This window comes from Mustela nigripes, chromosome 1, assembly GCF_022355385.1.
Source record: "Mustela nigripes isolate SB6536 chromosome 1, MUSNIG.SB6536, whole genome shotgun sequence".
In the NCBI taxonomy this organism is placed as follows: domain Eukaryota; kingdom Metazoa; phylum Chordata; class Mammalia; order Carnivora; family Mustelidae; genus Mustela; species Mustela nigripes.
The window spans coordinates 9,758,060-9,774,310 of NC_081557.1; the positions used below are offsets into that span (position 1 = coordinate 9,758,060).

The 16,251-nt window shown below is 55.9% G+C and overlaps 1 protein-coding gene across 7 annotated transcripts in view; it reads left to right on the forward strand.

Moving 5' to 3' along the window:
- The window catches only part of SYT7 (synaptotagmin 7), a 59,702-nt gene that overhangs the window by 11,526 nt on the left and 31,925 nt on the right, over positions 1-16,251 (forward strand). For all 7 annotated transcript variants that reach the window (XM_059404423.1, XM_059404429.1, XM_059404438.1 and 4 more), the window contains exon 2: positions 12,931-13,034. In XM_059404423.1, coding sequence (XP_059260406.1) covers positions 12,931-13,034 — 104 coding nt within the window. The remainder of the gene's footprint in view (positions 1-12,930; positions 13,035-16,251) is intronic.

Here is a 16,251-nt window from a genome sequence, read left to right on the forward strand (position 1 = left end):
TCTCTGCTTCCTGAGATTCCTTCTCTTTCCTCCTTACAACGTGGAACAAATGTCCCTGTTTCTCTGGATCTTCCTGGTTCCCCCTGCTGCTCTAGAGCTCAGGTCTCTGTCCTCCTCTGCATGGGCATGTCTAGACTCCTTCGTTTCCTATCCTCTGGCCCGCTCCCACTTCAGGGTCCTTTCCTCCCCAGTGTCCCCAGCTCCACCTCCAGCCTTCCAGGTCCTTGGTGCTCTTTACTCCTCCACCAGTTCCCTCGCCCTCAGAGTTTCCCTGCCTCCTTCAGATGATGGGGTTGATGGGGCCGAGCCAGGCAGTTTCTCTGGCTGGTGCTGCTGTTCGGTACCTCAACAATCCCCCACCCGTGTGAGTTGATAAAGGGGGTCAGCCCAGGGCCCAGGGACTGGCAGCCTTGCCTCCTAATTAGTTGGAAGTAATTGCCTGGAAAAAAATTTCATTTAGAATGAGACTCTGAGACTCCAAGGTAGAGCTGAGCCAACTGATGGCCCCTGGGGACCAGGAGGAGGGAAGCAGCCCAGGTCAGGGTCTCAGGAAGCCCCTGGATCCCCCCCCCACCTCCCTGGCTTACCTCCAGGACCCCAGCCTTATGGAAGCACAGAGAGAGCACTGGGTTGGGAGTACCACCGTCTTCATCTGAATTTTGGTTCCACTACTCACTGTGTGGCTTGGGGCAAGCGTCTTACTTCTCTGTGCCTTAGCTTTCTCTCTTGTCCCATTGGAAGAATGCCTCCGTATCATGAGGGTTGACTCGGACAATGGCTATGAAAGCACTTTGCAGGCTGTAAGTGCTGTGGGAGTGTGAGGTGTCACTCTGTTCCTCCAGTATACTCTCAGATGAGATATGAGGATGTGCAGGAGTGGGGCAGCGAGGCTTCCAGAACATGGAAGGATGGTGAGCTGCAAAATGAAGGGCAGACAGATGTGGTGTCCAGCACCAGTCTCAGCACATGCCAGCTACACCACCCTGCGTGGCCACCTCACCTCTCTGGACCCCTTTCCTCATCTGTAGAAGGCTGACCCTCATGCTTCTTCTTGGGGGAGGGGTTGTAGTTTTCAATGAGAAAATGTTTACAGAGCTCTTAGCAGCTCTTGGCCTATAGTAAGTGCTCAATAAACTATATTATCTTTATCTACCATAAAGACTGTTATCTTTACTCCCTACCTGGATCCAGAGGGCTGTGATTTGGGGCATCGTCTCCAGGTGGTTTTATTTGCTTTGATGTTTGTTTTTGGAAAGAGGGGAATTTCCACACCCAGTGAGGCTAATATGAAGCCGTCCCTAGAAACACCAAGCAGATCTGCTTTTCAAAGAGCCCCCACCTGTGGAGTAGCGGACAGGAGTGGGCAGAAACTGTGGCTTTCTCCCCTGACTCCCACTTTTTCCTAGAGAGGGGCTATGGGCAAGTTTCTTACTTTAAAATATATATATATTTATTTGACACCGAGGCAGTGAGAGAGAGAACACAAGCAGAAGGAGTGGGAGAGGGAGAAGCAGGCTCCCTGCTCAACAGAGAGCCAGATGTGGGGCTCAATTCCAGGACTCTGGGATCAAGACCTGAGCCGAAGGCAAACGATTAACAACAGAGCCACCCAGGCGCCGCTGTGGGCAAGTTTCTTATCTGGATGGATGTGAGGTAGGGAGCCTTTGCCCTCAGAGAGGCTAATTACAAGCCTTTGTGTTCATTGTGGTAGGACTCACCCAAGAAAAGTTGTGTTAGGGGCAGCAAGAAGTTTTTCACTTGGCCTGGGTTGACTACTGGGTTGAGTCTTCACTGTGAAGCTGGGAGCACGGTGTTTCAAGACGGCCTCAGGGCAGCCGGACTGCCTGGAACGTGCGAGTTATTGGGCGGCGCTGCAAGCTCGGAGCGCCATATTTTCCTGGGATGGGTGAGGGGGCGGTGACGGCGGACCTTATGCCACTCCTTCCCCACCCGCCCGGCGCCACCCGCCACCGCGGGGGGACCTTCTGTGTTTCTGCTCTAAGCGCAGTACCCGCACCAGCCGCCAGGAGGCGGTTCGGCGGGCTCTACTTGAGGGAATGGGAGGCGGCATTTACATTAGCCGGGAGGCTTTTTCTGTCCTGAGTCCGAGTGCTGACTGGGTCCTCAACATCTGAGGACCTCACGGGGAAAGGGAGCTCTCAAAGTTGCCTGGTCGCCGCCGTGGCTTCAGCTCGTGGCTGATCAGGGAGCAACTGACAGAGGAAAGTGGGATCACTGTGCTTTAGTGCTGCAAACAGCTCCAGTCCTTTGCATCCTGCTCCTTAGGGGTGATGCAGAGAGTGCTGTAGAGGAGGGAGCAGTCCCAGGACTGAAACGAATTTCAGCACCAAGGACAGGAGCTCCTGCACCCTGTTTCAGAACCGTGGACAGATCCCAGGACAGCGCTCCAGGCTGCTCCTTCCTAGTATTTGTGGCGCAAATGATACCCCCAGAATATGGTAGTATAGCACCTCCCAGACGGAATCTCAGTCACTCATCCCAAGGGGACTTAGGACCAGAGAGTATAGTTAGTTCCCTAAGGCCACACACCCACAATGACACAGTGGGTGGCAGAACAGCATTCAGATCCCCAGTAGTCTCTCTCCAAATATTTCTCCACACTGGATTTCCAGTAGTTCTCTCCCTCCTTCCTAAATATCCCTGGGAGAAGCTTCACATTCTATTCTATCCCAGAGAGACCCCTTGAGCTGCCAAAGATTAACTGTACCCTTTCTCCCACCAAAACACCAATCAAAAAATCTGAATCTCAAGATGGAAGATTCCTAGCCCCTGAGGCTTTTTCGTGGCTCCAAGCATCAGGTGGGAGGGTGTTGGGCAGGACAGGTGCCCTGGCCTATAAGGAAGCCTGTGACTTGGGGAGCTAGAGTTGAGTCATCAGCATGAGGAATTCTTAAGTGCTCTGAGATCCTCGAATAAAATAGAGCACACCATTCCAACCTCAGCTTCTTTGCAGCTGTGTATTATTAATAACAATAAGATGCTGACTTAGGCCAAGGCACAACGATGCATTATTCATAGTAACCAGTGGTCAAGGCCCGCACTTAATCATCACACATCCCTGATCCTGCCCCTGCTCCACAATCCTGGTGGAGAAGCCCTCCACCTGAGCTCCTCCCTTCCTGAACTCCCGCTGTTCTGATGGACATGAGCATTTTCAGGGGTATCCAGGTGGCTTATCGGCTTTGGGATCAGCATGGTTGGGGAGGGCAGTTGATTCCCAGCTAACTCAGAGCTGGCACCTGATCCCCTTCATCTTGAGTGGCTTTGACCCTCATGACTTCCAGACTCACCAGCTCTCTAGAGTTGCAGATGGTCTCAACCCCCCTCCCCCATCTTCCGAGGCTGAAAACTGAAGCCAGATGTACCAGGCTTCCCTAGGTCAGGAACTGTGGGAGGTGGGGGTGGCTGTGGTGAAGGAGAGGTAGAAGATACCCCATCACCATTAAATATGGCAGGAGATGTGAAACCCTAGGTAAACTCAGGAGTACTTTGTAAACTCCTCGGCACTGAACAAACGTGAGCTGTTATTACCAAGGCCATGCTCTCTGCTGGAGAAGAGAGCCAAGGTAGAAAAGGCACGGAGAACTTGTGGATGAGGCCTTTGTAGCTCAGCAGGCCCTGCTCCCCTGATGAGGAGTTGACGTGCTGGTGGATCCTGACATGTCCCCGTCCAATTTCTTGCTGGAACGGCTCCTGGCCCAACCGAACAATCCTTCATTTGCTGTTTACTCACTTGGCATCTCCTCTGAATTCTAAACCGTCTGCATCCAGCCGGCCTCTGCGGCCCCTGCCAGCGCTCCCTCCCTAGCTCACTCACGCATTATCTGTTTTTATTACAGTCAAGGTTGAGGAGGCTTGCTCATGCTAAGCCCCTATTTTCAGCTACTTGTAACTTTCCAAAACAATTCCCCTCGGGCCTCCTCTTTCACCGGCCTTGGGCCCGCCCGCCCCAGGTGAAGCCTGAGGGTTGTGGGTGTCTCCTTGGCTTTCTGAAGGACACTCAGGCAGACTGTCCAGGGGTCACAGGGCTAAGGAAGAGGCCCAGCTTTCCTGGGAAATGAATGCCAGGCTCTCTTTCCCCCTCCTTTTCCTTCTACCTGCCCATCTTATTTTCTGTTTCCCAAGGTGGGTAGCTTGGAGGAGGAGTTTTAGACGGGAGAGAGAGGGCAGAAAATTCAGCATGTCAGGAGGCCCAGAGCTTTGCCTGGCTGTGTAAAGTTCAGAGTTTTGCTCATTGGTTTTCTGTTGCTTTCTCCCCAGTTCTGCCTTTTTCTGGCTCTGTGTGTGTGAAGGAAGGAGGGATAGGTACTGAAAATGTCTCCCTTTCCCATGCCCATAGAGCCCTAGGGCTGGTAGGCTCTGCACTTGTAAATACCCTCCCACCTCCCCCCCCCCCCATTTCCATCTGCTCAGCACACACGTGGAGGGGCGCTTCCTTTGGAAACCTGTGACTCTAGCTTTTGCTGCTTTCCATCTTGAACGTCATCACGCAGCCGCCAAAGGATGGAGGGGGGAGGCGCTGGGGCCTGATGTGTCGTAAGTAGTGCAGAATCAGGTGGGAGGAGGCAGGATTAGGACGGGAAGGCGCTGGCAGACGTAGCCCCAACCACCCCCAACATCATTCTGCTTTATCTCCGGAATAGTGGCTGTGCCCTAGACGGTACCAGAGACAGAGCCCTGGGCAAATCCTGGGCTCCCCCATTTGTCTGTGCTTCCTGCTCACCCTTGTCTAACCCCAGGGGCCCAGCTCCCCAGCCCGTTCAGGGACCTTTAGGTGGACTGAGCCTCTAATGCTGGTGCTTTACTGAGGCTGAGGGCTGGGCCAGTGCAGGAAGGAAAGATGTCTGGGAAGGGTGTGTGACAGGAGCCTGTGAAGCTCTTGGGGTAACTCGGGCGTGGCTCTCATTGGTAAAATCTTGGGAGAACTTCCTCCTCCTGACTGCCTTTTCTTTTGTGTTCCCTCTATTTCTTTCTTCTCTTGGCTGTCCTCAGAGTGACTTGGCTCAAGGCTGAGCTCTCCTTGGATAGGACAAGAGAGAGAGAGCTGTAAGGTTTGAGGTTTACAGACTCCAGGTGCAATCCTGGCTTTACCTCTCTTCTGCTCGGTGCCCGTGGGCAAGTATTTAACCCTTCTGAGCCTCAGTTTCTTTCTTTGTGAAACAAGTATGAGCCTGTTTACCCCCAGAGGGGAGCTAAAGATGGGAACATGATTCCGTGTTTAGCGTACATTACTTACTATAATGAGACGTATTTGGTAGGGAGAACAAGGGCCTGCGATCCAGGGATCCCAAAAGAGGGAAGCGGTCTAGGTTTGGAGGGTGTGGTGGTGATGGGACAACTTTGGAAGGCCTGGATCTGGAGAGTGTGCGTGTCACCAGCTGGGAGTACAAGAGCAGGCAAATTCCGGGAGGAAAGTCTGTGTGCACAGATTTCCAGCGTGTCCAGCCCCTGTCCAGCACGTCAGTCTTGCATCCTGGGCTGCAGGCGGCGGGCTGTGGGCTGTGGGGGAGCCCAAGAGATGGGGAGACATGATCTTACCCCATTGACTCTGCTTGGGGGACAGGCCTACCCCCAAGAAAAGGGTGCTGGACAGAAGGTCAGTTAATTCAAACTTGGGGAATGAAGAGACTTTTGTGAGCATTTGTCATCAGGAAGGGCTTCCTGGAAGAGGCAGGCCTACCTGGGGGCCTTGAATAACTTCAAGCACCTGTTCAGCACTTATTTATCCAGCTCTCCTGGGTACCAGACCTGGGGCTACAGAGATGGGTGATCGAGGGGTTCCCATCAGGGGAAAAGACAGAAAGTACTAATTATTAACCCACAATGATGAATTGCCATAGTTACGGGGGAGGCAGAAAGGAATGTGGGAGGGAATTGAAGACCATCTCGTCTTGGGATAGTAACAGTAGGAGATAGAAGGAACGTATTCCAGGCAGAGGGAAGCGCTTGTGCCGAAGTGGGAAAGAGGTTGGCCTTCTTGAAGGCGGAAGGAAAGTGAGGCATGGCTGGACTGCGCAGTAGAGCCCACAGGGGAGGGCTGGTACATCCTTCCTCTCAGAGGGAAAGGGCAGGCTCGTGTCCCTAATCCGCCGTGCCTGTCTCTTCTCTGCGAAATGGGGATGATCATGGTATCTGCTAGAACCCCAGCAGGGGACGTTAGGGGTGGTTTCCATCGCTTGAAGGTGAACCGCTGAGGCCCAGAATGGGCCTTCCCTGGGGTCGCAGGCCAGGGGTGGAGATGTGACTTGAATCCGGGCCACCTGCCCCCAGGTCTACTTCTTGTCCCACTGCTCTGCCTCAGAAGGACAGACAGAATTTGAGTAGAGGAATAACAGATCCTGGGAGAGGGGTCCACGCCAGAGGATGTGCGTGAACAACTAGACCTCGTGGATGATGGAGTGGGCTGGGCATCTACTCGTGGCCGTGGCCGTGTGCGCATTTGTGTGTGTGAGTGTGAGTGTGGTGTCCATGCGCACCGTGAGCCTCCAAGGCTTGTGTGTGTGCGTGTGTTGGTGTGGACATGGGTATCTGTGCACAGTGTGTGTATCATGTGTGTGAGTGAGCATGAATGTCTGTGTACGGGGTGGGTCTCTGGGGCTCTGTGTGTGTGTGCGCACGCGCGTGTGTGTGTGTGTGTGCACCTGCGTGCACATGTGTGGAGTGTGGGCCGCCTGGTTGTCTGTGCCAAGAGCGAGTCTCTGTGGTGTAGGCACGCGTGTGTACAAGCCATGGGTGTTCATGTCTGTGACCTGTGTATGTGTGTACCTCCTCCCCGTCCCTGCCTTTCTCCCCCCATCCCACACCCCCCCGCCAGGCAGCTGGTGAGCATGCCCTCAGAAGTCCATTCCCTCTCCAGCAGCTCCCCAGGGCATCCCAGCAGCCAGCCGTCCTGTTTGATTCTGTTCATCCATAAATTATGGCTTGCTGAGGAGATGAGAAGGAGTTGGGAGTGGGGGCAGAGCCTGGCAAGGGACGGGCTCAGGTCTGTGGTTCACACCTGAAGCCCAGCCTGGCTTCCAGCTGTGGGCGCCCCCACGCCTCCTCGCCCCAGCCCTCCCCACTCCTCGCCGCTGCGGGCATTCACTGATGCTCTTGGTCTTGGTCAAGCCCCGGGGCACAGATCCGGGTGCACCGAACTGGGCAAGACAGGCCCCCTGGCCTGTGCTGTCTGGTGGGAAAGAACTAGATGAGTATCTAGTTCAGTATTTTATTCAGCGCTCACTGTGCGCTGGCTCTGTGCCCCAGATGTCTCCACTACAGAGCAAACGTGGTAATACCGTGATAACAACGAGCATATATTGCCTACTTATTTTGCATCAGGCACTGTGCAGAGTACATCATATGTGCTCATTTCTTTAAACCTCACAACTCTCCTAGGAGACCTGTACTATGATTGGCCCCCATTTACAGATGGGGACATAGAGGCACACAAAACTTAGGTCACATGTCTTGGAAGAGGAAGAGCCAGAATTTGAACCCAGAGAGTCTGTTCCAGAGCCCTGACATTTCATCACTGTACCCTAAAAGGAGGGTGCAGGCTCTGTGTGATAGGAGCTCCTAGGCAGGAGAAATTCATTCCCACTGGGGATCTTATGGAAGGCTTCTTGGAGGAGGTGTTTTTTATCAGGGTCTAGAAAAATCAGGAATTGTCAGACAAAGATGGCATGGGGAGAGATTGAAAGGGGTCCTCGTGTGTGTGTGTGTGTGTGTGTGTGTGTGTGCGCGTGTGCGTGTGTGTGTGTATGTGTGTAGAAGATAGGCTCAAACTCTGTCACTGTGGCCTCTCCCATCTCTTCCCTCCCATCTTGTTTGGGTGACAAGTGGGATAACATGCAAGCACTGAAATTTTAACAGTATTTACTGAGCACCTCCCATATGTCAGCCTGTTGCAGAATATCCAGAAGGAGCAAAACAGTAAAGCCCTTACTTTCATAGACCGTGGAGTCTGGTACACAGTGGGCACTTAATACATGGTGGCCTCTATTAGTATCATTATTCCTAGAGGCCTGGGGTTCCTGCTCACTCATTCTTTCAGCAAGCTTTTGTCAAGCACCTGCTGAATGCCTGGCCCCTCCTTGGTGCAGGGGAGACAGTGGGGAACAGAGGGCAAGCCCCACCCTCAAGGAGCAGACATTCTAGAGGGGACAAGGGTGTGAGCTCAAGCCTGTCGTGCACCCTCGGAGGCGGGGTGCCTCCCCAAATACACAGACTTTACCCCGAGAGCCGCTGCGCTGGGGGTGTGGTCTGGAGCATGGGTACCCCACCAGATCATGGTTGACCCCAAGCTCAAGTTGCCCAAGTGCCCACACAGGCCTGGGCGGGGGTTGGGGGCAGCCATGTGCCCAAGCTTGTGCCTCAGTCCCCGGACAGCCCTGGGATCAGACCCAGGAGGCCCGGCTTTCCCCACTCCCAGCTGCCCCCACCACCCACAGCTCCCCAGTGTCACCCGTCTGCCCTTGTCCATGTCTCGCCCCCGGGACCCAGGATGTCTCCTCCACTCAAGGAGAGGTTGTGGAACCCGGCCCTGTCAGAGTCTGACGAGGGCTGCAATATTTTCTTTCCTCCGATGTTAATATGCTGACACTAAGGGGACTTGAAACCATGTATGTCATCGGAGGACGGGTTAGAAAGGCCAGGGCGGTTGTGCCTGGAGAAGACTGGAAGGGGACATGAGTGCTGTCGGCAAGGATTTAGAGGCCTGTCATGTGGCAGAAGGAGCCACGTGCTCTCAGTAGCTCTGGAGGGCAAGCTTGGGAGCCAGGGGGACGGGGGGTGGGGTGGGGGAGTTCTAGGGAGACAGACTCCGCTCAGCACGGGGCCCAGCAACCCTCCCTAACCCCGCCTGGCGGTGGAGTGCCTGCCAGAAGCAGCTTCTTGTCCCTGATAGGGCTGCCCAGAGGGTTCGTGTGTTGCTGGGGCCAGACTCCATGACAGCAGAGGTCCCTTCTAGCCCCAAACTTAGTGATCCGTGCTCTGGGAATGGGGTCACTCCGGCTGGCAGGCAAGAACACACACCTGCACCCCCTTGATGATAACAGCGCTTGCTGGCTGAGGACACCGTGTCACTTTCGGTCATCGCATCAGTGCAATTTGCAGTGACAAGCGTGTGTTTCACCCCAGCTTCGAGGGCTGTGGTTGGGCAGTAGTGGGGGCAGGGGGAAGGGTCGGACTCCTTGCCTGTGAGATGACAGCAGAGGATCCTGGGGGCCCCCATTACGGGTACAACTTGCCTTAGCAGCACACCTCCTTCTTCAAATGGAACTTTCAAGTCCCCATACAGGGTTTCAAGTCCCCTTAGATGCCCAAGATGTGAAACAGGGAAATGTTGCTGCTTTTTGGAAGAGGGCTTGAGAGACCACAGCCTCATCTCGGCATCCTGTAGCCTCTGACAAAGTCCGGGACATCTGTAGCCCCTGACAAAGTCCGGGAACCCTAACAGTTCCAGAGAGCACACAAAGCAAAGAGAGCCGACTTTGAGCCGGATGGCCTAGGTTTGAACACTGGCTCCGCTACCTCCTACCCGAATGACCTTGGACAAGGTTCTTGACCCCCCCTTGTGTCTTGGGGACAATCATAGTGCCTCTTGCTTCCATTGCTGTTGGGAGGACTGAGTTGTTATGTCGTGGGGAGCATCTAGAACACCTGACTTATTGCCAGAGGAGAGGTCAGCTTTCCCACAGGTGAAGGTGCGGACATCCGAGAGGCTGGGCACCTTGCTCACGGCCCCATAGCTGTTTAGGGGCCAGAACAGGGCCTCCACCTGGTTCTCCTAGACTCCTAGCCCAGTGCTCATGCTGCCTGCCCACAGAAGGCTACTTGTTTTGGATGGGCACTCCCTGGGTCTCTGGCGGCTCTTCTCAGCGTGTCCTCTGGCTTCTGGGGTTGACAGGCTTTATTGTCAGGGGTCCCCTCCCTACAGCAGTTTTGAGAAAGACTTTTTTGGTCAAGATAGGAGGTAGAGCTCCTTGGAGAATCCCCCCATGGCCAAGATGTGTGTGGAAGGGGAGGTACGTGGAAAGGGTGTGGGGGGCCAGAGGAACCCAGCCAGAGCACGGCCTCCTACCACGGCCCCACAGCTACCAGATCAAGAACCTGCTCATACCCACTCTGGTCCTGACCCTTCCCGGCTCAAAAACCTTCCATGGCTCCCACAGCGAGCCCCTCAGCCTAACAGACAAACCCCTTCCCCATCGGGCCCCACTCCCTTCCCAGCCGGTCCTCCTCCACTTCACACCCACTAACTTAGACCAACTCCTTGGACAATGCGCTTGACCCTCCCCCACACCCCTACTCCCTCTTCTTGCCTTTGCTCTTGCTCTTCCCTGTCCCTGGATCATCTCACCCTCACCGCATAGCCATCCGCCAGACCACACCAAATACCACCTCCTCAGGGAAGCCTTCCCAGATAGCCCTCTAGTCCAGCAGGCATTTCTTCATTTGTGCTCCCAGAGCCCTCTGTTTACGGCTGAGAGGAAACGAACACTGCCAGCTGTAATTATAATGTGTATCTATCAAGTGCCAACAGTAACCCCCTGGGGTAGGTGCCCTGTTGTCTCTACTGGAAGGCACTGAGTGCTTAAGACACTTGTCCAAGGCCAGTCGGCTACAAAGAGGCAGAAACTGCACTCACCCTTTGGGCTTTTCCTGGTTATTTTGGAGTCTGGAGGCCTGAGCTGGGTGTTCTGCCCCTCACTGGCTCTGGGGCACTAACATACTAAGAGATAATCCCCTGAAATCTTGCCTCTTTCCTGTCCTGCATGCCTCATGCTAGATTCTTAGCAGATAGTGCTTGAAGAAAGCTCAGACCAAAAACAGAATTTATTTTATTTAAAAGTGAGTTCAGGGGCACCTGGGTGGCTCAGTGGGTTAAGCCTCTGCCTTTGGGTTAAGCCTCTGCCTTCAGCTCAGGTCATGATCTCAGGGTCCTGGGAATGAGCCCCGCATCTGCCTCTCCGCTCAGCGGGGAGCCTACTTCTCTCTCTCTGCCTGCCTCTCTGCCTACTTGTGATCTCTATCTCTGTCAAATAAATAAATAAAATCTTAAAAAAAAAAAAGTTCAGCAGAGGAAGGTGTGAGGTCACCTGCTTTTCCGGCCCGCATAGCTCCCTCCTCCCAGACTCTTCCAAGGGGGCAGGGGCAGTTCCTGCAGAGACAACTGGAAAAGGCACAGGTCCCCTTCCTGGAAGGTACGTTCACGCCTCTCTTTACCACAGACTCGAGTCTTGGGGCACCAGTGGCATGACCTGCGGTGTTATGGCCATCACTCTCTCCCATTGTTCTGCTCCCCACCACCCTCAGAAGCCTGGTGATTAAAGATAGAAGTCTCCCATTTGGCCGATGAGGACGAGCTGTGTTCCTCCACCCCAGAGAGAAAAGGGCAGGACCAGGACCTTGGCCTCTGCTAGTTGTCCAGGCCAGAGCTCCTGGGTGCCATGGGCTCTGAGGTTGACAGTGAGCTGGGGGCAAGGCTGGGGCAGGGTGGGGAGGCTGCAGACTCGGGACAGAAAGAAGCTTGGTTGACCTGGCAGGTGGACTGGAGGGGACCTGGTAAAGGTGGCCTTTTCCCACAGCTAGGAGGCTCAGGAAGTCGGGAAGGGAGAGGTGGTGCCCAAGCAGGACTTGAGGGAGAGCAGGGGGTGAACGGACCACCCAGGGCACTAGAGTGCTGGTAAGAGGGAACCCCAAAGGCCCTGAGAGCTGGATGAACGGCCGGGCCCTTCACCGCGATGCCCCCGTAGCCAAGCAATGGAGACCGGGAGCCCAGAAGCTAAAACCGCAGGAACCAGGACCAGACAGATACCGTCAGCTCTTAATTACCGCCCTCGCTGGCACCGAAAAACCCACGCAGGCTCCTCTGTAAATAAACAGCGTCTACTTGCCTTCAGGACGTACCCTAGTGCATACGTATTTACAGTGCACGTGTGATCTCTGCTGCTCTCGTTCGACTCACTCCCCCACAATTTTGCCTGCCTTGCATTTGCTTTGGGCTCATACTTGCAACCACCTGTGAGAAGACTGGGAGGAGGTTTAATCCGCATTTGCATGGGTGAAAACTGAGTGGTTATGTGACTTCTCCAAAGCCACAGCGAGCAAGGGGTGGGATTTGCATGGAACCTGGGGCTTGTGTCCTGGGCCAGGTCTGTTAACATAGCCACTTCTGAAATATAAGACCCCTGAGCTCTTGGAATGGAAGCTTCTGGTGCCCCCCACTCCCTTCCGCCCCCCCCCCCCCACCGGCTAAAGCTAAACCAGGTTGGGGGAGCAAGAGAGGCAAGCTCAGGGAGCTAAGGGGTAGGAGGGCAGGGCCTACAGGGGACCACTTGGGTGGTCTTCCTGTCCAAGGAAAGCTGAGCTGCAGGGGGTAAGGGCTGGTCAGAGGATTCCAGAAATTCCCTTTTGGACTACACATGTCGCTCACCATCCAGGTTGGGCCAGACACTTCTGATGGTCTGTTAGTGCCCATGGGACAGATGTCCTCAGATGACGTGCCCTTTGGGGAAATGGGGCTGGAGTCGTGGCTCAGAGTGTGGGAGGGGGCCGAGCAGGAAGGCTGTGCAGAGGCAGTGGCTTTTTTAGGGGGAGTAGAAGTGAGCACTGAGGCCTGGCTGGGCGGAGGGCACCCTCGGCATCTCCCTTTGAGGGAGTCCATGCAGGGAGGGTGCGGGAGGAACTTCAACCTGCACAATTCCCCCATTTTACAGATGAGGAAACCGAGCCACAGAGAAAGAAAGGAACTTCCCAAGGTCAGCCAGCAAGTGTAGCTGGGAGTGGAACTTAAGGCTCAGAGCTCCCAGTGTGGGGGCCAGCTGGTAGGGTAGGGTAGTTGCTCTGGAGGTGGGGGGGCTCGGGGCTGAGGGAGGGTGGGCGGCGCTGACCAATGAGGGTCTGACCTGTGTATGTCCTCCCCAGGGGCACCCACCCGCGATGTCCTGCTGGTCTCTGCCATCATCACCGTCAGCCTTAGCGTCACTGTCGTCCTCTGCGGCCTCTGCCACTGGTGTCAGCGCAAACTGGTGAGGCTCCTGAGGGCCCTGGGGGGCGGGGCGGGGCCCTACATCCCGCCCCCCACAGTCCCTGGCTCCTGAACCCTCTCATGGGCTCTTGACCCACCTGCTCACGTAGTCGGGCCCATTTCCGCAGGAATTGACACGCATGCACGCAGTGCATTTGCCTGGGTTCTGGGCCCATGTGTCGTGTGTACACCAAGAACCACACACCTAGGGACACAGCTGAGGACAGACGTCTCTCAGGCATTCGCACACTCTCCAGACGTCTCTCAGGCATTCGCACACTCTCCACTATAGGCACACACGCTCCGCCCCCTCCCCCAGAAAGAACAGTAAGCGGGGCCTGAGAACCGCCTGAGAACCGGGGGCCCCCTCCCACCCCAGTGCCTGGCTCCCCCTGCCCGCCCCCCGCTGTTCTCCCTAGCCCAGGGCTGGGCGTGGCTGAGCGGGGTCTCCTGACCAATGAGGAGGCGCCGCCCGCCCCGCCCCACCCCCAGCGCCGGTACATCCATCCTGGTTCTTGGGGTTTGTACAAGCACAAACGGCTTCTTTTCATTTTTAACGAGGGCTGGGGAATTAACGAGCAGGATTAGGCCATCAATAAGTAACGAGACCATCAGGAGGGATATTCATCACCGGAAGGCCCGGGAGGAGAAGCCTGGCTGAGCCTCTACCCCACCCGCATGCAGCCCACAGCTCCCCAAAGGGGCCCTGGGCGGGCTACAAGGCTAGACCACCACCCTGCTTCCTCCCCAACCCCCCACCCTCAGTCCTGCTGCCCCAGCCCAGAAGTGCAGTGGGGGACTTTGGGGACTGCAGTGGGGCACCCCCAAAAGTGGTATATGTGCTGCCAAAGCAAGCACGGGGCACCCCCCAAAGGTGGACCCAGAGGTGTCCCAGATGTCGGGCCTTCCCTGGGATTAGGTGCAAAAGCGTTTCTGACAGACACCTCTAGCCCCTAGATTGAGAACTGAGGGAGTGGGGGCCAGGCGCCCCGTCTGAGACCTGCATTCTCTACCTGCCTGAGACAGACGGGCCTTAAGGATGAACAGGGAGGGTCATGGCCCTGGGGACCATGTAGCCAGGGGCTTCAAGCCCCAATCCTACAGAAGATAAGGGTCAGAGAGCTCTGAGAAGGACCCTAGAGGCCCAGAGCCCAGCATGTCTCCTTCAGGAAAGGCAGACTCAGGAATGGGGAACACGGCTTCCATCCTGGGACGCTCGGTTTCCAGGGCTTCTTCCCCTGGGGAGAAACCATGAAGAAGGCCAGCTCGGCCCCGTGTGTCCCGAGTGTGAGTGTACTGGTAACCAGGCCCTAGCCCACTCTGGGCATGCTGTGCAGGTGCCCCAGGCTGGCCATCCCGCATTGTTCCTGGATCCCTGGTGTCTGCATCGTCTCTGGAATTTCAGGGACGGTGGAGGAGGGGACTTGGCCATGTGCTCCAAGGCCAGGGGAGGGGCTGAGCGCGCAGGCGCAGACGTCCCCCCCCCCCCCACGCTGGCCCGCGCTTCCACTCCGTGTAGGGTCTGTTCCGCTGTCTGTGTGCAAGTCCGCATTTGAAGGGTGAGGAAGGTGTGTGAGCAGGCAGTGCCGGTGACCTTGAGTGGGGGTCTGTGTGCTGAGTGGGCCACTCTGAGGGGCCTGGTGCAGTGCGTGTGTGAGTTCATCCCTGCCTGGTGGGGCGTGCTGCATCCTATCAGATCTCCACCTGAGTGAGCTGATAGCGACTGTCCCGATCTCTCCTGGTGAGCGCTGCAGTGTGTGTGTGCAGCGTGTGTGTGTGTGCACGTGCGTGTTTGTGTGTTGTGGTGAAGGCCTCTCCCCTACTCCACTCACTTGGGGACCAGTGTTCAAAGATGACAGCTTTCATAGCTGGTGGGGGACCTGCCAGTATGGGAGGCACCTCCCCTGACCCAGCCTGTTCTCCCAGCCTCCAGCCAGGGAAGTCCCCTGGGGGTCCCAGCCACAGATGGTCTATGTGACTTTCTCCCGACCCCACCCCCCAGCTGCCCAGTGCCCCAACCCTGCCTCAATTCCTCCCCCACCGCCCCCCATGGGGGGAGCTGGGAGCTTTCTGTCTGGGCTGCCTCTGTGCTTTCCGGGAGGGGATTTCATATGCCCCTTGCACAGTTCCTGGGCCTTCCTTGCCCGCCTGTCCCCTCAGCAGCAGTGATAGTGATGTGACACCCCGACAGCCCAGATCCCATTTCCAAACATTAATAACTTCCTTAATCTCCAGCTGGCTTTTTCCAGATCAGCCTGGCCAACCCCCTCCCTGAGAAGCAGGCTGATGGGATTGGCTTCCCTTAGAGCCGCCCAGGGTCTCCTGGACCCTGCCTGGGTTTCCTGTCACTGCCCCCCTCCCCCATCCTGACCCAAGTCCTGCCCTGGCTCCTGTCCCCCACAGTCCTGCAGCATCCTGGACCTGCAGACTGATCATGGCAGCCGGAAGGGAAGTTTCTCTGTGCTGTGGAAGGAACAGAGGCAGGCCCTGCTTGAACTGGGGACAGCCCACCCAGCCAGGCCCCCAGCCATGCCCCGCCTCCAGGAAGGGGCAGCTGACTCCGCCTTAGAAGAAAGTGCTGCCAGGGCACTTGGGTGGCTCAGTAGGTTAAGCCTGTGCCTTCTGCTCAGGTCATGATCTCAGCGTCCTGGGATCTCTCTCTGCTGAGCAGGGAGCCTGCTTCCCCCCTTCTCTCTGACTGCCTCTCTGCCTACTTGTGATCTCTCTCTCTCTGTCAAATAAATAAAATTAAAAAAATAAAAATAAAAAAGAAGAAGAAAGTGCTGCCTAGGATGAGTTCTCCTGCCAAGAGAAAAAGAGGAGAGGGAGTAAGTGGAGGGGTTGGGGGGCCTCAACCCGGTCGTCCCTGCCAGACACCGCCTGAAGTGAGAGAGATTTGTGGGGGAGGGTGGGGGTGGGGTTCTGTCTGGAGAAGGGCCCTTGGCCAGCATGGGCAGCTCCAGGCCCGGATCATCCCAGTCTGGACTAGACATTCCTGGGGATTTGAACTTCTGGGTAATGATGGGAAAGAGCGAAGACAGGTTTTGAGGACTCAGAGGAACCAACAGCTCTGTTTTTTTCACTCTCAAAATTTTGTCTCAGAGGCAACAGCCTGGGGCTGAGACCCCAGGGGGCCGGGGCACTCCCAGGGGACCCATTCTGAGCACTGCTGGATACTATCTTCCACACTGAGTCCTAGAGACCAGACAGTCCCTAAT